At 37.4% G+C, this 25102-nt stretch overlaps 1 protein-coding gene across 2 annotated transcripts in view; it reads right to left on the bottom strand.

The window, feature by feature from the left end:
- Positions 1-25102, bottom strand: part of LOC116500625 (dimethylglycine dehydrogenase, mitochondrial-like) — a 116492-nt gene that overhangs the window by 57257 nt on the left and 34133 nt on the right. For both annotated transcript variants that reach the window (XM_032205766.1, XM_032205767.1), the window contains 3 exons: positions 14342-14476; positions 4539-4725; positions 1910-2100 (listed from right to left, as the gene is read on the bottom strand). In XM_032205766.1, coding sequence (XP_032061657.1) covers positions 1910-2100; positions 4539-4725; positions 14342-14476 — 513 coding nt within the window. The remainder of the gene's footprint in view (positions 1-1909; positions 2101-4538; positions 4726-14341; positions 14477-25102) is intronic.

Below are 25102 nucleotides of genomic sequence, written 5' to 3'. Positions count from 1 at the left end.
AAATAAGTTAGTTGAATGTAAAGTACTAAACAAAAAAGTTGCTGTATGAAAAGCAGTCCTGATAATTAACAGCTACAGAAATGTATTCAACTTCCCACTTTAGTATCTGGTAAAATTATGGACAAGATTATTCTGGGAGTTGTTGGAAAACACTTGGAAAAAAAAAATGCTGCCATTGGTCATAGCCAAAATAGGTTTACAAGGGGAATGTCCTGTTTAACTAACTTAATTTCCTTTTATGAAAAGTTTACCCATCTAGCTGAACAATGGAAACTAATAGACATGTTCTTTCTGGACTTCAGCAAAGCTTTCAACAGTTTCTCTCAGTATCCTTCTGGACAAAATATTCAGCATACAACTAGACAAGAATATAATACAACGGAGAGCAATTAGCTGATGAATCTGGCTCAAAATGTTGTAGTAAATGGGGCTACATCAGGCTGGTGACCAGTCACTAGTATGGTTCCTCAGCGTTACATTTTAGAGCCAGCGTTACATTTTAAAAAATTTTACATTTTCTCTTCAGTGTTTTCATAAATCACCTGAATGCAGGACTAAAATGCACACTAAGTTTGCAGATAGGTTAAGCAGAACTTTTGACTCCAGTGAGTGTGGAAAGGTCTCGAACACAGATCTTGACAAATTAGAGGGCTGGGCAATCCCCAGCCACATGAAGCAAGCGCTGGATGCTGCACCCAGGAAGGGCCAACCCTGGCTATTTATACAAACTGGGGGATAAGAGGCTGGTGACCAGCCCCACAGAAAGGGATCCAGGGGTTCTGGCCGACAGCAAGCTGAACACAAACCAGCAGTGTGCCCTGGCAGCCAGGAGGGACAACCCTACTTTTGGGTACATCAGGGGTGGCATTGCTGGCTAGTCAATGGAAGGGATTGTCCTGCTCTGCTCCATGCTGGTGCAACCTCAACACAAGTGTTATGTGCAGTTTTGGGCACCACAGTATAAAAAGGACACAAAACTATTAGAGAGTGTCCAAAGGAGGGCTACAAAGGTGGTGAAGTGCCTAGAGGGAAAGATGTGTAAGGAGTGGATGAGGTCCTTGGTTTGCTCAGCCCCGAGCAGAGCAGGCTGAGGGGAGGCCTCATGGTGGCCTGCAGCTCCCTCGCGAGGGCAGCGGAGGGGCAGGCGATGAGCTCTGCGTTCTGGGGACAGCGACAGGACCCGAGGGAACGGCATGGAGCTGGGACAGGGGAGGGTCAGGCTGGGAGTTAGGGAAAGGGTCTGCACCCAGAGGGTGGTGGGGCACTGGGACAGGCTCTCCAGGGCAGTGGTCATAGCACCGAGCCTGCTGGAGATCAAGGAAGCATTTGGACAATGCTCTCAAAGAGAGGGGTCTGATTTTTGGTTGGTAAAGTGTGGAGCCAGGAGTTAGACCCAATGATCCTAGTGGGTCCCTTCCAACTCAGGACATTCTACAGTTCTATTACTGCCTCTTCTAATCCCTAAGCACAGACTAATAAAACTTTGATAAAGGACTTAGGCAAAACTGGGGGAGAACAGCAAGTGTATCTTTTCTTCATAATACAGCTAAAGTGTTTTTTTTTTTCCTTTTTTTTTTTTTTTTTTTTTTTTTAATGAAAATTCTCCTGCTAAGCTTTTCAGTACCCTTTGAGTTATATGCTAAATCATTTCTATAAATTCATTACTTCTATTGTCAAAAATCAAACGGAGAAGGGTAGGAGGCCAGAGTTACGCAGCCAAAACTCATCCCAAAAGGGAGACAAGGCAAGTTTTATCAGTGCCTCTTTTCACATTTAGCTCTGTGTACCCTGTTGAAAAGCCCACATTTACAGCCCAAATGTAGGTCTCCGCATTAATACTTCATTAACATTTTTATAAACATTCTTCAGTGTTAAAATTCTCAAATAAAGTAAGAACTGCTGACTCTACCTTCTCGGTTTTATGATTGGCTATGAGATCTATAGCTCTTTCTGTAAATAAATTAGTGGAATACATGTTTTTAAATCCAGTTGCAACTTCTTCTCCATCTCGGAAGTCCAGAGCACAGCGTGTTACATTCTTTGCTTTGATGAGCACACAGTGATCATGAGAATAATAATCCTCACTCCCCAGAAGATAGCCTAGAACAGGAAAAGATGACAAGTAAACAGATCAACACAACATCATAGAAACAGATGCTTTTTTTTTGGGGGGGTGGGTGGAGTGGGGGACATTTTGAACTGAGACACACATCCAACATTTGATAATCAGCAATGATATCACTTGATAGGACTAAGTATCTCAACATTTAACACACAGACTTTTTATCACTACTACAAATAGTAATTTCAAAGCACACAAAACAGTTTGAAAGCAGTGTAATGACACTATATAGGGATAACTTTATATCAAAGACCTTAGTATTAAACTTACACACTGATAGCAAAGGAATGACCTATTCCTGTACTACTATAATTTTTATCTGGTTTGATTTGGTATACTTGCTTTTTCCACATAAGACTTTTCTCTCTATTAGAATGCTTGGAATTTATTTTGTTAGGAATTGCTTGTGTGTGTGTCTGTTTGTTTTTTAACATTAAAATGCATCCAAGTATGAAATGTTTTGTTTGTTTTAACTGTAAAGTAATTTCTGATCCTCTGCTGACGCCAACTGGTGAAAAGAAGATACTACTATTTAAAGATACCAAAAAGAAAAAGACTATGTATAAATTCTAGACGTATAAATTTTCTCCTATCAAGGGCTACCCTGTTAAGCATTGAGTGCCATTGTTTTTTATTGACCAGAAACAAAACTCTTTGAAATCATTCCAATCTCAATAATTACTACGTCTAAAATTAAATTTCAGATTTATCTTCTAGTACCCTGAGGAAAAAAAAATCTGGAAAAAAAAAAGTGAAGTTCTGCAAAATCAAATTAAAACTGAGACCAACAACTAAAAATTGAGGAACTTTACTTCTTTGCTTGAATTTTTATACATCAACTTCAAGTATCACTACTCAAAATAAATAAATAAATAAAAAGCTTGCTAAAGAATCAAATGAGTGTCCCTAACTGCAATCAACTCCTACTGGAACTATATGAACAGAATAGGATATTAAACCACCACATATGCTGAAAAATAATTCCCTTGGTGTCATGCTGGGCACCCAATGACTATGCCTAGAGCCAGCCTTAGTCCTGGTATTAGAAGCCTGCTCATTCCTAGGAGCATAAGCCTACATCTATGCCATCAAGAATAAGATAAGCTCCTGTGAAGGGATGAGAGCAGACAACCAACAGGAGAAGAGGCATATAGATTCAAACAGTGGTCCATCATGTTACGATCCATGTTTACTATCCTAATTCAGTTGTGAAACCATATCCCAAGCTCTCTGAAGAGTCAAGAGAGACAATCTAAGGGAACAGTTCTTTCCACCTAGAATTTGAATCGCCAGTATCTATAAGGGAACATAGCACAAATAGGTTTTTAGGTACCAAACATTACATAAGAGGAGTGTGGGCTTAAATAAGCAAAGCTAAAGTTTCTGTATCTTAATTTCCCTATTGTAGAATTGGGCAGCATTATTGTCAACAGCTTATGGAGTTATTTTGAAGATTATCTGTTTTGAAATCCTACATTCAATTAAAGTTTTTTAAAAGCAACCAAGTGGAAGTTAACAACTTTATATTCAGTATCGGGTGCTATGAGCTGTATTACCGATAACCTGATTCGCATAATGGGGAAAAATTATGATATTATAGTATAAAGTAATTATATTGAAATAAATATTACAATGTGGAAATAAATATTATTATAGGCAAATATTCACATTCATGTGGGATACCTGCACAAAACTATTAAACATCCAATAAATACTTGGACAGGAGCTTTTGTGAGAAGAAAAATATGTAATAAGTAATTACAAGTTGCTTTGTAATACACACACACAGACAATCTAATTCTGGCATTATCTTTTTTTTTTTTTTTTTTTTTTTTTTTTTTAAATCAGAGTAATTGATTAGCTTATGTAATACCTGAGTGTCACAGCTTGCGAGCTCCTGTAACATCCACATTTTGTATGCTGTTTTTATAAAGGCTCTCATATCACCTTCCTTGCCAGAGGAAGTGGAAAACCAGTGATAGTCTATTCACAAAGCATGAAGAGACTTTATTTCTCTCTCATTTAAATATATCAGCTTTTTAGCAGTTTAATGTTATTTGCAGAGCATGTGAGGTCTACTGTCTGATCTAAAAAGTACAGTTTAGAGACACTTTTAAAATGAAACTAGTCACTACAACTTAAATCTTCTAAGCATCATAGAATGAAATTAAACACAGATCTTTAAAGAGAAATTCTTTGGAGGCACTCAATAATTACAGTGTTTTCTTCAATAGATCATAAGGCTTGGGCATGCATTTAAGGCACTAACTTATTTTTAACAGTTATGCACTGGAAATATGCATGCTCAAGTATTACTTATGCACTCATAGTATATCTGCTCTTCTTGGAAGAATCAAGCAGTTTTCTCATAATTTTTAACACTACATTTATTGCCCGTGTTAAATTTAACCATTACCAAAGTAAGTATCAAATCCTCTGCGTGTTGGAAGGCATTCTTTCCTGTACATCCCTAAATGCCACTTCCCCACCATGTGAGTAACGTATCCTGCATCTTTAAGTAGCTCTGGTAGGAGTTTCTCATCTAGTGGTAGACAGCTGGGCTGGCACGGCCAGATTATTTGGTGTTGTAAACCTGTGTGGATCTAGTAGGGAAAAGAAAGGAAGAGGTATTAGTTACAATGCAGTAACACATAAGCACATCCAAAAAGAAACAATATTACACAGCAGGGTAGCATTAGGTTTAGGGCCTGCTGGTTTCACTGATGTAGCACCATGGAAGTTCAGGAAGCCAAAGATGAGGTCAGGAGTGCATGGAGGAAGAACTGTCAGTGTTAACAAGAGGATCTTCCCAGTCGTAATTCAAGCGGAATAAAAATAAATAAATAAATAATCAAGCCTGTTGTATTTTTGTCTAAAAGCCTAACAGGTAACTACCACCATTACAGTCTTCCTGAAGACTCGGGATAGCACCTCAACATAGAATGCAAAAATTAAAATAGAATGCAGATGGACAAAAAGATGCAATGCAGTTACAGCTACAGAGCTTGTGCCTTTATTGGAGTATTGTTACTGGAGGAAAAGGTGGCAAAGGCTAGGAAAGCTATTTTTGCAGTACTGCTCCAAATGGGTATTACATAAACATAAGTATGTATTTACTTACATCCTCAAAGTGAGTGTTGAGCATTTTTACAAATAAAGTAAAATAAAAATCAGATGTTTGAGATCAGGCAAGGTTTAGACACTGACTAGATCTGACCTCTGACTGTTCCACCCAGGTTTCTGAACTTAACAAGTGGTGAACTTTGTATCGCTTCACAAAAGTATGACCAGTAATAACAGTCTGAGTAGTATATTTTGCTTGATACAAAAAACCTCTTCAGTTACTATGTACTACAAGTACAAGTTTTGTCAACTCTCATATCTCTTACTAAAAAAAACACCACAGACAAACAAAAGAGTCCCACTACCCTAGATCTACGAGGGAAAACACACACATACCAATTTAAATATCTTGTTTTTTCACTAAGCGTTTCTAGTAATCTGCCTCTGTCAAAGCACAACATCTCCAAGACCCCCTAGACTGCAAGACATCAGATTTCATAATGCCACTAAGCATTCCAGTGAAGCAAGCTAAATGATTAATTTGAAATCATCCTGGTAGCAACCATCTGAACTCACTTTTAAACCAAGTAAGCCCTAACATAAAGTGCATGGGTAAGTAGACTAGACTAGTAGATGAGTACACAGTGGTGGGTGTATTAGTTGCTAGTTTTCTTTGAAAATGGAGCTGGATTTGTTTATTTATTTATTTATTTTTAATGCAGCATTAGAAAAGTATTATTAATATAGTGGAAGATACAAGTTAGGAAAACATTGCAATTCCTTCCACCACAGCCTATAGGGAAAAAAAAAGAAAAGAAAAAAAAAAAAAAAGGAAAACAAATCTACAACTTTCAAAAACCAACAGCTTTTCTCTTTTTTTTTTTTTTTTTTTTTTTTTTCTCATAGACTGCAGGGCAGCTATCAGAATTCCAGCTCCAGATGTAGGTTACATTCTTAAATCTTTGAGTAATTCTTCATCACGTTCACCATATCATTGTATAAAACAACTATTTAACAAGTGTGTGGAGTTTTGTTTCCTGAACAGAATGCCTGCTCAATTTTATAGACAATTTACTTCAATTTTCTAATATATTTTACTCATTTTTAATAAGGTCAACATGATATTGAATTATCAAGTCAGATACATATGATGAACTTAAATCAAGACTGAACTACGAGCATTTCTAATTTCCACTCTAAGATCAGATGCTGCGAAGTCCAGTTGACACTGACCCATTTGTAGACAAGCAAGTTAACAGCATGAACTGCAATCTAGAATAAGTCAATATGAAGAAATAGTGTAAGTAATTAAAAAAAATAAAGTACTGGTTAAAAAAAAAAAAAAAGAAAAGAAAAGAAAAAAAAAAAAAAGAAAAGAAAAGAAAAATTACATCTTTCTATTCCTTATTGGCTCTTTAAGTCTGGGAACAGAGCAAACATTGCTTGCAAAAGGTAACTCCCACCTAGAGCAATCACTCTGCTACACCAAGAGGTAGCACCCACTAACATTTAATTTCATCCTGAGCACTTTCTTTGACAAATACAGTTGCAGGACATTTTGAAAGAAAGGGGAAGTTTCTGAAACACATTTAATCCTTTGCCAGTTCCTCCATTTTGTTCTTGCTAATTTTCTTTTTCCCCTGTTTTTGCCAAAGCTGCAATGAAAATGAAAGGGAAAAAAAAAAAAAAAAAAAAAAAGTATAGCAGAATTATGAAGTTCAATTCTTAAATCGGGGGGGGGGGGGGGGGGGGGGGAAGAAAAAGGGGGCGGGGTGAAGAATCATGTGCACGAGTAGGAAGCTGGGTACCCAGGCTAGGATCAGCCTGTGGGCACGCTGTCAGGGGGCCATGGGGCATCATGTGAAGGAGGATATACAGGTTAAGGGTGCATTTAAACACTGCGCGGGGAAAATAAATAGCACAAAGTGCTTCTGGCTGGATCTTAGGTGCTCAGAAGCACCTAAGCAAAGGGGACCACGGCAGGGCACTCAGTCCCGGCACCTTGCACCACCCCGCCCCTGTACTTCCCAGCTGGCAGCTCAGCGGGAGGCGGTCGGGTTTGGTGTCCGCACAGCCCGTCCCTACCTGGTATCGGCCGCTGAGCAGCTGGCTGCGGGAGGGCGTGCAGAGCGGCTGTGTGTAGTACCGCTCCAGCCGCACGCCGCCCGCACCCAGCGCGTCCAGCCGCGGTGTCCGGATGGCCGAGCCGTGCCAGCCCACGTCGCCCCAGCCCAGGTCGTCGGCCAGCACCAGCACCAGGTGCGGGGCCGCACGCCGAGCCCCCGCCGCCGCCGCCAGGCGCAGGGCGCACCAGAGCAGGCAGAGCCGCGGCGGGACGCCCGCCCGCCCCGCCATCCCCCGGCCGGCAGCACCAGCAGGAACTGGGCCGCGGAGGGAGCCGCCGCGCCGCCCCGGGGCCGGGCTGAGGCGAGGGGAGCGGCACGGGCCCGCCCCCGGCCTCCTTCGCTCCCCGAGGGCCGGAGGGAAAAGTCGTGGTGGGGTGCTCGCTGCGGGCGAGTGTCGAGGAGGTGATGTTGGTTCCTTTGTCAGATGAGGTTAAAAAGCAGGGTGTGCGCTTGCGGTCTGTGTCAGCTGAGTAACCATCTCGGCAATGCTGCCTTCCGATTCCGTCTTCCTGTAATTCCTACGATCAACACCAGTTTTAAACCACGGAGGCTTTCCATGGGGCTGCCTGCAAGCCTGCATGTCAGCGCTCACCAGTACATGACTCCGTGCATTGAAAGGATGGGGCCGCTACTTCTCCCTGCCTACAGCTCCTCCAGCGCTACCCACAGAGGTTATTCAAGGCTTTAAACAAGGTGCAGCAGCCACAAAGCAGCCATGGCCTTGCTGCTCGCCAGCCTGTGCCACAGACCTGGAAAAAGACAAGCTGCCACCATCACTGGAGAAGCAGCCGAGGTGTGCGAGGTGGCAAATACTCCTGTCGGAGAAAGTGCACGGCTTCTGCCACTGTTAACTGCTCCCCTCCCCTCCTCACTCCTTCTGCAAAGCCATGAGTAACACAGTGCTGTTTTCTCCTAATTTTGGTCATGTGGTTGAGAAGTCTAGATCCACCTCCAGCTGTAAAATGTTGTTTATGACTGTTAAGAGTGTAGGAAGGAAGTGAAGAAACCAAGAGGCAGAAATAAAAGCTATGTCAACAGGGCTGTTTCTTCAAACCATGTAATCTCCTAAAGCAACACTATAGACAACTGCTAACCTACTTAAAAGTCTTGGTGTAAAAGCTAAGACTCTGGAAGGACAGAAGTAACTGTCAGCTCTGATCAATCTTGTTCATCCATGGAATATATAAAGTATTTCAGCATCCAGTTAAAAATCAAACAACCACATCTTTGATACTTAACTGGAATGGTACATACATGTCATCATAACTTCACAGAGTGGTCTGGTAACAGGTGAAAGAAAAATCCACACTGAAAATACTATTTAACAGAGGAAAAAAAAAAAAAAAAAAAAAAAAAAAAAGTGTCAGGTACCATTGCTTACTTTCTTTTTGATTGACTAGTCTCTGTAGAAAGTAGGTTCTCACGCCTCTGAGTTAAATCTAGTGGGTAAGCCTATGAAGTTACCAGATATTCTATAAATCACAAAGGATTCCCTGCTGGTTTGAAAACAGTAACAAAGACGAGTGATGACACTTTTTTTTTTTTTTTTCTACAATAATCAATAACACATTCATTTATATTTCCTTGAGGAGTCAACTTAACCTTAACTTTTCAACTCCAAAGCAGTATTGATTATTAATGGTCCTGATACTTGTCTAAACAGATGTTGCTTGCTCTCTTCCCCACTTCCAGCTGTTTCTTCAGACCTTCTGGTGGTATAAATGGGATGTGCCAAAGAGGCAATTTCAAATCAAATGACAGGAAGAGATTGTAGCTGAAACTCAGTACACAGGAGAGGAAAATCCATAATGAAAAGAAAGCAGGGAAGAAAATTATGGAAGTGTTGATAAGAAGGTGTATCCAGCAGGTAATGCAAAGAGCCAGGGAAATCCAGGCAAGAAGAAATTTGATATGAGGTAAAAGAAAGAGAGAGGAAACGGAATTTAGGGGGAAGAGATGCATTAAAATAAAAATCTAATTTCATTGTTAAATTTTTCTCTCATAAGGGACAATGAAGAATGTATGAGTACTATTAAGGCAAGTTACCACTGCTTCCTTTATACCTAGATCTGTAAGTTCTTTTTCTTTACATATAAATAATTATTACTGTTGTCTTTTTGTAATTTCATTCAGCATATTACACCTATTACATCTTGTTTATTTTCTCCCTGAGTCAATTTCTGGGACTGAGTGCTGATATGCCTAAGGTTCGGGAAGAGGGCTGTTCTTGCATGCTTTGGTTCACCCCAGCTTTAGGAGTCCGATGACAATTAATAAAATTAATCAAATAAGATAACCAAATTTATTTCTTTAACGGTAAGGAGGCAAATGAGCCCCGAGTTAAAACAGGACACTGCTACAAGAAGTAACAAGACTTTCCTAACATCATTTTTCCCTAAAGAAAATTCCAGGGTTTCTGACAAGCTGATATGTGACTATGAGTTTATACGGAATGTTCTGACTTACCTTGTTTTTAGTTCAGATCCCATCACCAGTCACAGTTGTCTCACAGAACTGTATATTTTACTAACTTCCATGTCCTCGGTCTAAGTAATATTCCATTCGGATGTCAGAAAATTCTTATGGAAATAACTCTTTTTCATTCAGAATAATTACTTTGAAAATCTACGCAGTGCTGGTGAAAACAGAAATGTTGGATGCAACTTTTGCTATAAAATTCATAATAACATATTTACCTCATATGTTTTAAAATTTAAGATGGTGTTCTAGCACAGCTGGGCTCATATCCCCTTATAGAGGGGTGTCAAGAATTTTTGCTGTTTGTCCTGCTCAACCAGAATAGGCTAACCTGATTGCCTGAGCTGCCAGAGTTAAAACATTATGTCAGACCATCTAAAACATACACAGCAGATACTGCAGCAGTCACAGTCTGAATATTGCTGCTGTCTTCTTTTTTTCTTTTATTTTGCTTATCACTATTGGAGGGATATAGATTCCCAAACAGAAAATACTATTTATATCAGAGTAATCTCTTGAATCAAAAGAATAAACTGTGAAAATGGCTGGTGTTCAGTCCCCTCTGTTTCAGTCAACCTTTTCTGAATTTGGATTTGAAAAATTTCAATGTTGAGTTCTATGATTAAAGCAGTCATAAAAGTGACAAAATGATGGCATCCACATTGCTTTATCATTCCACACAGAATATGAACATGGCACAATGTGGTATCCTAGACCAAAGGTTGAAGTGACAGCAGTAACATCTACTCTTGAGTACTCTGATGTTGGAAGGAGAATAAAGAACAGTGACATAGAACATGTCTGAGAAACCTGCATTCTGAGAGGTCCTAATCTCTCCATGCACAGAAATTTTAGTATTTCACAAGATTTCCTAGATGACCAACTGTCATTTTTTCACCTCATTACAAACTTCCCTATTAGTTAATGTTGGTGACTTGAGAGACTCGAAAGATATCTCAGCCAGCATTTCCACACTGGTATTTCATTTTGATTGGCTAGAAGTCCTCTTAAAATATGGTTGTAATACTTAAACAGTCCTGTTCTTATTCACTTCCCCTTGCTGTATGTCAACATGGGAAGTTTATGCAACACCATATCACAACACCCAATGAAAGGAAGCAGTTAACAGGAAGACACAGAAGCCATTGAGCACCCTCATCCATTTCTTCATTTGTTGTTTTTTTGTTTTGTTTTGTTTTGTTTTTTGTTTGTTTTTTTTGTTTTCATTTTTTGACTATGAAACATTGACTTTTATGTGTGACGGTCCCTGTGGGCATGATATGTAAAGCCTTAAAGCTTATTCCCCTTACAATTTATCCAAGCTGCAGTGATGAACTATCCTAATAATTTATCAGTAAGCTGGTTTGGGTATTGGACTGCAAAAAAGCAGCAGGGTAAACTAGGAAGCCCAGTCAGAGATATAGCTGTTCTACGATACTTTTAATACCTAGTCATGTTTGCTTAAAACTGGTTTAGTTATCTCTGCTCCTGAATGCACTGTTAAGTAGAAAGCACAACCATTCTTGAGAGAAAAGAGTGCAGCAATCACTCAGATAGTCCTCTTGTGAAGAACATGGAGTTGTTTTGGTCTTACAAGTTGGCTGCAGTAAAGGAACTTTTTGTATTGCCTTGTCCCAGAAACAGCAGTCCACAGTTTTTGTCTGCTTCCCAAATCCTGCAGCTAACTGAATCTTAACTGGCTAGTTAAGGCTCAAGCTGGGTGACACCCAGGTGACTACAGCTGTCATTGAGCAGCCCACAAGGGAATCAGCGTTTGGGCCTACTCTCTAGATCCCATATTCTCATAGCTACACCATATATATATGTATATATATATAATGTATGTATATAACTGGTATATATACATGATATACAACTGATATACATATATCAGTTATATATATATGTAACTGATTCTAACTTCATGTCTAGGTTGTGGAAGGCATAACTGAAACAGTGCTTTGGCATAGCAAAGCTAATTAGGAACATATATAAGAACCCGTGTTCTGATAGCTGTTATCATACACTCCCAGATATTAAGTCTAGTGAATTTGCATATTCTTGAGAAATAGAGAAATTCAAAGTTATATTCCTAAGAATTGCTCTCCTACACCATATTCTAAGTAAAACAGAATCACATTGTGCTGTATTTTAGATTCCTTAAATGATTACAGGTACATAGTAGCCAAATGCCTCATTAAGAATAATATCACCTCTAGAAAAAGTAACACATCTGATTGGTTCAGCAAAGAAGAATTAAATCACTTGGGAAAGCAAAACAGAGAATAATTTCTGAATGGGATTTTCACTCAAAATAGTTCTACAAGCAAACCTGCCAAATCTTTTGTTTGATTTTGACCATTGTAAAAGAGATTCAGAGCAGCACAATGTAATGTTAGCTTGCACTAAGACTTTAGCAAGTGTAAGCATTCATTGTTCAAACTGTGTTTCTCCTGATATATTCTATTTATACTTTTGCTTCTTTGCTAAAGATTTAGATGCATCACTTACTTGGAAAAAAATAAAATAAAATAAACAGTACATTTTGCACATTGTTTCTACTCTTATAAAAACTTTTTTGAAATGTTTAATCTATAGCATAAAGGTGAGTGTTACTCTTTATAAGTCAGAAATTGTTGTTGTGATTCAAAAGAATTGTTGAACATATTATGGAATTCAGAAGTGTGTTTTAATATTCCAGTGTGTTTCCATTGTTTAGTTTATTTCAATCAAGCTTTTATGGGCTATCAAGTATTTAACACTGAAAAAAAGCTCCTCTGCTGTGGATTTAATTGAATTTTTCCATTGTTAATATTTTTGTCTAAAAACATATGGTTCTAACTACTGTTCCATCTATAATTAACAGGAATAGGAGGAACAGAAGTTCTTCAGTGTCACTATTAACTCGTCAGATTTAGACCAGTAAATCCATGAGACAATGGTTTAAATTCTTTTCAAAGATTGAGCAATAACATCCTTTATGTTGTAGAATATTACATGTAATCTACCAGCTAATCTGTATAAAATAATGAAGAACAGACTTCTTGCAGCTGTTTCATTAGAAAGAACTAGATTTTAATCTGTGAGGATTTCCACTAGGATGATATACTGAAAAAATAAAATAGCAGTTCAGTTTGCCTTTAATATTGCCTTTATTATTTTTTAACGATGGATTGGATATATTTCAGTCCTTTAGGGAGCATTTTTTATTGGCCAATACCAAGAACAACTTTCTCCCCTATATTAATTTAGATCTGCCAGTCTATGAGCAAGCTGAATCAAGGATCTTACTCCCAGCCACTTCTTGCTCACAAGTGTTACTGAGAAGGGTCAACATATTGGGTTCATTAACCGTGCTTAGATCTCCGATGTGAACAACCCATACAAGGTGGCAACACAATCAAATTTCTCATTGATGAATGGATCTTGTGTTCAGCAATTAATGAATCTGAATAATTTGATTCTCTTAATTTCATGCATATAAATGGAACTATCTCCTACAGCACAATTTCCTGTATCCTCATCTGTGTTTATATTTTGGGACTTTCACCCTTTCTCTGAAGGCGCATTCTTGTTGGTTCAGTCAGCACCAGTGGCTCTTGTATAACAGTTGCTGAGTAATTTTTCCCTAAAAGTTCAACTTCCAATTTCTGTCCAACTTTGCTGAGTTCTGTGGGAACATATGCAAAAGCCAGACTTCGCTGGGCACTGTAACTGAAACTTCCAGATGTGGTGTTGCCAATAACCTGGAAGAAATTAAAAAAATAAAATAAAATAAAATAAAATAAAATAAAATAAAATAAAATAAAATAAAATAAAATAAAATAAAATAAAATAAAATAAAATAAAATAAAAAGTGAATGCATGTTGAAAATAAGCATTAAACTTTTTTTTTTTTTTTTTTTTTTTTTTTTTTTTAAAAAAAAGCTATACACCTCAGATACTAATTTTGGATTATACACAATACACATCAAGTAAGTTTCAAGTGCATCATACAGTTCATAACATTCTCAGTGGGTGGCTTCACCTTAAACTGGGTAGGTTTTGCTCCCTGAAAAAACAGTTTGTTCCTATTTTATTCAGTTAAGTTTTAACTGAGAACAAAAACTGTACATATATGTGTATATATATATATATATATATAAAGTTTTATAGATATATAAATTATATACAATAATATAACTGCTAATAAGTGCTTCAACATGTAATATGAGCTGAACTGCAGAGGCCTAAACTTCACTGCCTTTTTTTTTTCTTTTATGCAAATTTCAAAAATTATCTTAGGACAATTGTGAATTTGCAAGAAGATTTAGTGGGTGATGTAGTACTTTAGTCTAACTCCAGTTTCTATGGTAGTATTCCACATTTTCACTACAGAAATGTACAGTTAGTCTTTGCTTCCTGCTTGATGATTAGAAAATGGTATCATACCTTCAAAGTGTTCTGTGACAGTAAAACAAAAATACTATATTCACACTTGAAACACAAAGTTAGATTCTGTTCATGAGGAATTAACTTTAGGCTCTTGTAACATGATCTATATAGTCCTTACCTTCCCATTATGCCACACACTTTCATTTCCCTCTGGATCAACATCATCTGTTTCCAGGGTGAGATATACCAGTCGTCGTTTGAGCCCCTTTTCTTTAATCTGCTTTAGTGTTTGCTTTCCTATAAAGTCTGCTGGCTGAAAAAATAGCGGATAATAATGATATTTAGATTATTCAGGTTATGCAAAAATGTTAGAGAGAAAAATATTTGTGTTCATTTGTTTTCCTAGTATTTATTTATTCTGAATGAAATGCAGGTTAAATCAAAGTTTTGATGTATATTGTATCTTGTGTCTTGATACTTTATACTGATATATTGTATCTTGGTAATTTCATTCAGTATACTAGTTTTTCTAGAGTTTAGGCTTTTCAGTATTCATAATTTCAAATGTAGTAGGAACACGTACATAGGAAGATGTGTGCCCAGCTAAAGTGGTGAGCCAGAAGACTCACAAAGAGTTTCATTTCAGTTTCTATTAAATAAATGGGATTCCAATACGAATATCCTATAGCATTGGCTTCCCTCTGTGGACACTCATCCATTTCAATGCTATGAGCAACCACAGCAGTAACTTGGTACTAGTTTGCTTTGGTGTCTCAGTGGCAGGGTGCAGAGCTGGCAGCTTTCACCATGTTCTTGTTTTAAGCTATGTTTTCTTCCCGCAGGCACCATTTTATGGGAAACTAAAGAACATTAGATACAGAATACTACTGTCATTTGGAGTTCCCTTTTCCATCTTGCCTAAGAAGACACAAGTACATTTCTAGCAGATGGCGTAAATGTGTGACAAGTACTGGGGTTGCCATCTGTAAAGCTTGGAATCCCAAAGGATGTATGTGACAGTATTCACTGCATGTGATGATGTTGAGCTGGCTGAACTAGCCTGATTCCACAGCCCAGATCACAGATATGAGCTTGTTTTGCCTGCCAGTAGCTGTGAAACTGACTTGCCTCACACTGCTGTCTCCTAGGTCTTAGATGTAACTTCCTTACTTGGTTGGCTGGGAGCAAATTGGAAAAACAAGCTGTAGAAAGAATTGTTAGAAAATTGGTGGTCATGGACAGAATGCTTCAAGAGCCAAAAGAAAGCCTCTTTCAATGATGCAGACAGTTCAGACAGAGGATGAAATAGTAATTAGACTGGATCTGTGCAGGAAATACGAGGAACAGTGTGTTATAAATTCTGCCTTTTTTTTTTTTTCCATTATTTTTTTAGTTTAAAGGCATAGATCAGACAGAACAAAAGACTTGCATTCAACTAATTTGCCAGATCCACATCATCCTGGCCTGTGGGCAAGAAAAATAATAGCAGTTACAAGTTCTAGCTTTACAGCCTTTGCTGAGAAGATGAGTAACAGTGAAAGCTATTTTAAGGCACATGGTCCTAGGTCAATGTGACAGTTCTTGTAGCAGGATTTCTGAAGCAGGATTTCTAGTCATTTGGTGAGTGCTTAGGAGAAGGAAGGGAAATATTGTTGAAGATAAAATGCTATTTCTGGTAATGTTCTTTAACTTCTGTAGAGAATTATACCACTTAGATCTATCCTAGAACTATATTTGAAATACATTTGTAGTTAGTGCTCTGTTTATGGAGAGAAGTTCAAAATAAATAGTTCTAAAGTGCTGTACTCTGAGAATTTGTCATTGTCACTCCTTATGCGTCAGCACTGAATCATTATTTTGCAGTAATAACGGAACTACAAGTACAACCTATTGTACTTGGAATACAGTATTACACAGTTAGAAAATGTTCTTATTACTGTACGTCTTGTTCAGGTTCACATACATCTGTGTATAGGCTCTGAAGAAACTATTAATGCACTGATGAATTTTGAAAGACTGGACTATGCAAGCAATTGTACAAAACAACTGACGTCATGTACCAGCTAAGGACAAGTTAGACTGAAAATCATTGTGGATCAACTAAAGATAAAGACTTGTGCCCCATTTTGGGGAAAGGCAGCATGAAATACAGCCCACACCAGAAAAAGACAGGACTGTGAGGATTGACTTGTGAACTCTCAAGATGTGTTGGAAAAATATAAAGCAAGGATCTCAAATCAGACAGTAAGTAGTTACTGGGTAGTTCCTTGTCATTTTTCATAGAATTGCTTTTGTGTTACACAGGAATATTTATGACAGGAATAACCTACAAGTAGAAACACAAGTGAGATGGTATACCACAGCATGACACACAGACTAATATGCTTCGCATGAGACAGAGAGATACCTAAGAAGCAAATATACTACACGTGAAGTTAGCACTGAATCAACCCCTTCCTAAACATGCCAATGTAGCATTTGTTGATTAGTCTCAAGGAATCTAACCATGGAACTAAACACAAGTATTCAAATAAAATGGCCTGTGACCTAGGGCCTCCACCTGCCGAACCAGGAGAGGATAGGTCTCCCTTCAGCCTCACATCCTATTATCAACCCAGTGTGGATGTTATGGCTGGCACATTAAGGCCATCTAAAATGGCAGTAGGAATGTCTTTAAATCCCCATCCTTAGGTCTGTTATTAATATCAGAGTGATGTCATACAGGACTCTCAGAACTAGTTTCTGACTCTATTCTTTTGCTAGATTAATTAATTAAAAGAATTAAATTATTCTAATTTATGTCCTATTTCTCTACTGAGTCACCCTGCAGTTTTCCAAAAACAAAAAGAATTGTAACCCACAACTTTGGAAATGCAGTATCACATAGCATTGACATAGCTCTGTACTGACAGCATGGCTTCCTTTTTGTGGAGTATTCAGGTACTTGTAAATGCACGGACGTAGACAGAGATGAAAAGCCTTCAAAACATGTATCATTTTCATGTTTGTTTTTTTTTGTTGTTGTTGTTTTTTGTGTGTGTTTTCTTTTTTTTAATTCAAAGTTTTTTGTTAATTTTTACCTCTGTAATTTCCTATTTACAAATGAAAAAATACTTTCTATAAAGGCTAATGCATCAATCATAATCAGAGCCTTGAGTACGACCTGGTAGCATATGAGTGCTGCTTTAATGGGTCATTTGAGATTAACCGTATAGATGACAGTTAACTCCTGTTTATCTACTTGGAACCTTGAGGTTGACAGCAAATAAATAAATAAATCTGACTTTCATTCATTGATTACCTTTTAGGTATGGAAACAATTACAGAAAACTCTAAGCACCTTGCCGGTTTTAGAATCTACATATTTCTGGAACATTCTTTGCCTATTCATTGCAGATAAAAAACGAAATTCTTGCCCAGATTGATTTCTGCTGGGACAGACTTTTGACCCAGATCACTGTGTAGTCCTTATGCTACCTGGAGATGGATCTAGGGGCTTTCATGAGATGGGCTTGTTCTGTGTGGATTTATATTCCTTGAAGTTTAAAAAATTTCTTGTCTTTTTAGAATTCAGACCTGCAAAAATAACCCAGAGGTAACCTAGAATTCAGACTTTGCAAAATACATACACACCCACATCCATGCAGTCTGCAAAAATGAGTATATAGATATGTATATATATGTATGTATATAAAATGAGTATATAAATGTGTATATACATACATGAACATACACTTATATGAACATTATATCAACATAGCTGAAAATCTATGACTGGACATCAGTGTATATAATATATATATATATCTATGTATATATATATATCTATGTATATACACACACACACACATTTTAAAAACATTTAAAACAACCTCTTAAGAAATTACAGCTATATGAATACAACTAAATCATTCTTCTTATTCTACAGTTTGTGGGTATCCACATCAATTGTACTGACCACATTTCCACCATTATTCATTTCTGATTTATGAGTAAGTGTGTGTGTATGTGTGTGTGCATGAGGCTTTTCATTCCAATCCAAACAGCATTTTGGAAACTGATTCATTCAAACTCATAATGTCTATTCTTGGTAACTGCTTCCTGTTTCTAGAAGAAAAATAGTCAGTCTGTTTCTATTTCTTTTAGGTTGTCACACTAAACATAATGCAAGATGAAATCCCATTCAAAACAGCATAAATCACTAATAGGAATATTCTGAAAAAAGAAAAAGAAAAAGAAAGAGAAAGAGAAAAAGAAAGAGAAAAAGAAAGAGAAAGAGAAAAAGAAAAAGAAAAAGAAAAAGAAAAAGAAAAAGAAAAAGAAAAAGAAAAAGAAAAAGAAAAAGAAAAAGAAAAAGAAAAAGAAAAAGAAAAAGAAAAAGAAAAAGAAAAAGGAAACAACAGAAACAAAGAATAGAAACAAAGGGAAACACCAAACAATTCCAACATCAAGTGTCAAGCTCCTATTGTTCCTATACAATCACTTGACATGGAGAAACAATACAAAACTTTTACAGCTCAGAGTCTCATTAAGCTAAGCCTAAAACACAGAAGAATTTTCATTATCTTGGCATGAGTTCCCAAAGCACTAAGATGGAGCAGATGTAATGTTTTTCACGGTAAGTAAAAACACTTTTTAGAAGCAAGAAAAGGACAACATTTATGGCTTAGGTGTATAATTTTTGAGTGCATTTTAACAGACAGAAGCAAAAAAGAAAGGTTGTGCTTTTTGCCTTAAATTTTTGCCTTACCCTTCTCATCAGGCTTTCATCTTGTAACAGTTACTAGCACAAGATAAAACCACATTTTTTTTTAAGACATTAGGAGACTTTAACCAATTAGGTGATTTGAGGCACAGTGTTATATCCTGAAAAGTTCAATTTAATTCAAATGTGTTTCAAATGTGCTTGATTTACAAGGCATACAGATACTGTTTCTAATTCTTCATTAAAATCTCTTGTTTCTTGCGGGATGTAAAAAATATAAATTACCTATAAAACTTTCAATTTTCTTTTTTAAATTGTGCAGCTTAGTAGAATTAAGTGTGGGTTTCTAGGAAAACAAATGTCATATCCCTTCAACATTAATTGGAAGGAAAGATATGCAAATCTCTTTTAATAACAAAGTATTGTAATTTATTTGGTATCCTGCTTATGAATGTGGGCTTACAGCCAAATTATGTACACAAAGCCACCCAACTGAGTTAGGCAGCACCAACAACTGCTGCAATCTGCTATAACCATTGCATTACAACACACTGGAGACAGCATTAATGCAATATTTTGAAATTAATTATTTTTACTTGGATGCTCTTGAATTATTTCAGGGTATCACTCCAAATGATATCACAGGGTGACAACTGAGGATCATTTTACTCCACAGGTGGCAAATATTTGATAATTTTATTTTTCTGCAGCAAACCAAAGCTGCAGTTTACACTACACAAAACAGTTTTCAAAGGGATTTATGGACAGTCAGTATGTATGGCACCTGCATCTTTCATTCAATCTGTCTAAGTCCTTCTTGTACGCAAATGACCAGCTCTAAGAAATTGATAATAAATAAACTCCTGATAAAATGTTGAATTATTTTGGCTCACAATTCCTAGCTCAGTGGGTGTCTATTGTGTTATGTAATCCAATGAACACAGTGGGAGTGACCTAGGAGTGAATTTTATACAGTCAACAAAATCACCACAGATATTTTTCCACTGTATTTCATGCTCTGTGTAAATTAATGGGATAAATCTTCTGTTTTCATGACCCTCTGTACACCAGATGAAGTAACAAAAGAATATGATAGAGTATTATATAGAGTATTCCACACCTAAATCTTAATTTGAATAGGGATAGGATTTGGGTGGAAAGGTACGTTGAATAAATGTTATAGGCATAATAAACATAGAGTGACAGAGAGAGAGGAAAAAAAATAATAATAAAAAAAAATAAAGGTGTCCTCCTCAAATACACTGGGTCTAGTACCTCTTAACTGTCACTGTTCTTTTTCATATCTTTCTGCCTTTCCCCAACCACATTATCCCTACTTAAGTAAAATCTCTTTCTTCTCCCCTCTCTCATTTTCTTGCTTGGAGAAGGGGTGGCACAAAACACTGCATTATTCCAGGTTTTGGAGTGGGGTCAGTGATCACTACTATGTTCGTTCCTCTCTGAACAGGAGGGATGTGAGTCAGAGACAGGGAAGGATAGACAGACATTTACAATAAGGGGGAATTAACAGAAGCTGTAGCAGGTTGGCCTGTCCAGCACTGAAGGGCTGGAGCTCTGCTCCCTGCACACTCAGTCAGCAAATATTAGGCATTCCAAAAATCAAGACTGCATTATATGCTTTATACTGCAAGAAGAAGCAAGAAGATAAAAATCAATCACTTACTATGATCTTCCAAATACGCTTCCCATTTTAAAGTCAGTGGTTATTTAAATAAAACAAAATTCAATTAAAAATTGGAAGCAGATGCAAATGGCTAAAAGAGGTTGTTTTTCTGGCAACCCCTTTTCACTCCTTGCCTCCAACCCTCTGAAACCTACGAGTCTCCTGCAGGTGAAAAGTTTTGATCTCATACCACTGCTTAACAGTGCTACAAGCTACATGATATAAGTGTAGAGTCAGAAAGTAGTACCAGATCATAATAGCATTTTACACTCATGATGATATAAATGACCATGTATGCACCAATGCTGCAGAGAATCAGAGCCAGCATGTACGTCTTACTTTCTTCCAGTTCAACTCTTTGGTTGTTCTTTCTCAAAACTGCACTTGTAAAATGATGAAAATAACTTTTTTTTCCTAGAAATATCCATTGTTCTTTGCTTTACTAAAGCAGAACACCCCTCTTTAAACGGTGGTAACACAAAGACTTAGACTGGCACAACTGAGGGGCAGTTCTGGCAGAGTGGAATGGAGGGAGACAAAACAACTGTAAAGAGGAGGGCGTGAACATGTAAGACTGAACTTGCTACTTGAATTTGACAAAGGAATAAAATGATGGTGGCACAATTTAAAGCTGTTTATCTTAGTTTCCCATGGGATAACAAGTCATTTGTAGTTGTGCTGGAACGTAGGTCAATGTTCAAGGACGGTATCTTTGATTTACAGTCATTCACCATCTGCATTCTGCTGGGCATGTCACTCAACTTCTATTCATAAAAAATAAGGAAGTAATTAAACACTCACATTCCCAATAGGTGTAAACATAAAAGCCACCATAGAAATCCAATGCAAAAGTCAGAAGACATTAGACACTTTTTATCTTAGAAGCATTGTTTGACCTCTAAATGCAGGCATTTACAAGCTACTGTGCAGGCTTGGTAGAGATGAGACAGAAATAGTGAGAAGTCAACAGGGAAAGAAGCTGAAATGAAGCACAAGGCTAAAACAAATAGAAAGAAAGAAAGGAAGGAAGGAAGTGCTGGTATAGTGGGCCTAAGAAAAGAAAACACAAAGGGAGAGAGATTGTGGGTATAATCTGGTCGAAATACTACTAATACTACTAATACTACTAATACTAATACTACTACTAATACTACTACTACTAATAATAAAAGGTGAATCAGAGAATCGTAATATCATTAGGGTTGGCAAAGACCTTCAAGATCATCTGGTACAACCATCACCCTACTGCCATTGTCACCCACTAAGCCATGTCCATAAACACCATGTCCAACCTTTCCTTGAACACCCCCAGGGACGGTGACTCCACCACCTCCCTAGGCAACCTGTCCCAGTGCCTGACTGCTCTTCCTGAGCAGAAATGTCTCCTCATTTCCCACCTGAACCTCTTCTGGTGCAACTTGAGGCCATTCCCTCTAGTCCTATCTCTAGTTACATGTAAGAAGAGGCCGACCCCCAGCTCCCCACACCTTCCTTTCAGGGAGTTGCAGAGAGCAATAAGGTCTCTCCTGAGCCTCCTCTTCTCCAAACTAAACAACCCCAGTACCCTCAGCTGCTCTTCATAGGATTTGTGTTCCAGGCCCTTTACCAGGCCTTCACCAGGACCCGGCTCTTAGCCATGTTGAACCTCATCCCATTGGCCTCTGCCCATCAACCCAACCTGCCCAGGTCCCTCTATAGGGCCTTCCTACCCTCCAGCAGATCAACACTTTCCCCCATCTTGGTGTCATCTGCAAACTTACTGAGAGTGCACTCAATTCCCTCATCCAAAACATCAATAAAGTTATTAAAGAGGATGGGGCACAACACCGAACAAATAAATTGCCCCTGTAAATAAACAGGACTTCAGTAAAGAAACACTGTCTCTGATAAAGGTATTCCTACTAGCAGAAACAAATGCTACATATTAGCTAACCTCTCGCACTGAATGAAGCCGGGAAGAATACATTAGGAGGGAATCCAAAGGGTTTTTCTGTCATCTGCCGCATTTCCCTCCCAGTGAGCTGTTGCTGAAGACAGTGCCCAGAAGATGGCAGTCTTGTACATAGCACAGCAAATAATAGAAAAACAAATCAAAATAAAACAAAACAAGAACAAACAAAAAAATAGTTAAATATGGAATTTTGTAGCAGTATACTCCTGAAGATTGTTGTCACTACTGGATTCACGTGGAAAATCATTCTGAAAGTTTCTTGTTTTTCACTCTAACATTAAGTTTATTGGGTCCTCTATGCTCAATAGAAAATCAGGCTGTTTTAAGAATAAGCTACTAACAATCAGCCACTTGAGAAAACTGTAAATGCACATGCTCGCAGATTTTGAAGACACAAGCATATTCTGAAAAGACGAAGGAAATAATATTTTATTTCTGTATGTCAGTAGTGAACATAATAATCAGTTATAACTTTGAAGTATGGTAAGAAAATATTTTCTAACATAAGGATGGTGAATTGTTAGACTAGACTGCCCAGGGAGACTATAGTACCTTCAGGACTGGGAGGTCTCTTTAATTTTACACACAAAATTTTATACATACAGCAAGGTAAACAAAGAATGAGACTCTGGAATTAACATTTGGTAATTGTTTATATTTTCTATGGTATTTGACAAAAGAGTTACATTTAAACCATGATTTTGAGAAATAAAAAGCATTTAGAGATGATATACCACCTGAACCATACAAAGTTGAAAATGTCAGGTGGAACTAAAATGGTAGCCTGTTATACGAAGCAAAGAGTTGCAACTTTTTCTTTTCTAAAGATGTCCTGTGAATTTCCTGCCACAAAGCCAATTAGGACCCTACAGAATATTTAGTAGCAGTGCTTATTCATGAGAAGAAATATTAGTGAGTGAGGCTATCTAAGAACATTTAGTAAAACAAGATGAATAAAAAGATAACAGGTATTAAAAAAAAAAAAAAAAAGAATCCCACCCCTGAAACAGGAAGATTTTCTTAAGAATTTACAAAGATGACATGCACACTAAATTGAAAATCCTACTACCATAGGATTTAATCACGGTCCATTCTGCTCATCTGAGGAAGCAGCTAACACCAACAGAAGAAAGAAGGGGTACTAAACAGAAGCCAGAGGAAGATACATAGAACGATACTATCCTTCTGGTCTTAATTGATAAAATGAAACTTGCCACAGAAATCTTGAGAACAGGTTTACTTGCTGTTGTGCTATAATAGATTGTGAAGAAAAAAAAAATCAACTTAAGCTTTGAAGATTTTTTTCCCACTACTCATCACAAATAAAATTACTAGTCTATATGTACCTGAAGATGATATATACACTAAGACATTTACACACAGAGAAATATGAGAATTTTATGGGGAATTTACATCTCTTCATATTTATTTGCCAGACATTTGAATGTTCTTTTGTGGAAATTAAAATATTTCTGATTGTATTAACTTCATTGTCATTTGGTGGTTCATTCACTTTCATCTGTTTATGAGCTGTTTACATTTTCCATGACATACCACTCAAGATTCATGCATATTGAAGTTAAGTCTTTCTGCCCATTTTGTGAGCTATTTCAGCTACTTGTTGCACAGTAAGAAGCACTCTGTAATAATTAGCTGAATAGTTTATTTTGGTTTTAATTTACGCAGAAATAAACCCTCTCCAGTTGGGGGTGAATGGTTAAAGGAATAATCCCTGTCAGAAATTTCCTGCAGACCAAGAATGCAAACAGAAGGATTTGTTGCTTATCTCATGGACTTTTTGAAAAAGAGTTTCCTTAACAATAGGAACAGGTGATAATGGGAGGTCTATGCCATGCCAAATGGACACCAAACCAGATGCAGAGAATTGTAACTAAAAATGGGACTCACAACCCCAAGCTGCCAAGAAGCAGAGTAAACAATCTCACATGGTGCTTCATGCTACAGTGTTTAGATTGCTTCCAATATCTGAGTTAACTCAGGTACCTCCGCAGTGTCAACATACAGTCACAACTGCCCTCTTCTCTCAGTCAGTAAACAAACATTGATTATTTCTTTCTTCACATTAGTTAAAAAAAAAAAAAAAAAACTGGCAAATGTTTTAGGCTGACATTCTGCATCTGTGCTAGAGGTTCACTTCACATGTATTTGTCTACCATGAATAGCCATGCAGAGAAGAGTGCAGAGCAGTAAAGAAAGAATTGCTTCATGCACATTCGTGCCTTTGCATGTTCTGCATGAGCATTTTGGCATATAAACTTCTCCTGTATATGGCTGCTTTCCTACCTATACTTAAAACAAAACAAAACAACCAAACAAACAACCAAATAAAAACAGGCATATCAAATGGAAGTAGAAAGAAAAACAACAATGACATTATTTTCCATTTCATCTCTCTGCTAATGCTTTCCTCAAGATGGGAAAGTCCTTGGTGATTAAATAAAACTTTAACCTAACAGACAAGACTCCATATTTCCTTTGCATATGACACTTCCTCTGACCAGGGCAAAATTACACAAACCAATGGAGACAGCTGTAGCTTGACTACATGTAGGAAGGGCCACTGTCATCCATTCCAGTG

Source organism: Aythya fuligula, chromosome Z (assembly GCF_009819795.1).
Source record: "Aythya fuligula isolate bAytFul2 chromosome Z, bAytFul2.pri, whole genome shotgun sequence".
NCBI classification, from domain to species: domain Eukaryota; kingdom Metazoa; phylum Chordata; class Aves; order Anseriformes; family Anatidae; genus Aythya; species Aythya fuligula.
The sequence above is the reverse complement of the archived record's forward strand: the minus strand, read 5'-3'. Positions and strand labels throughout refer to the sequence as shown.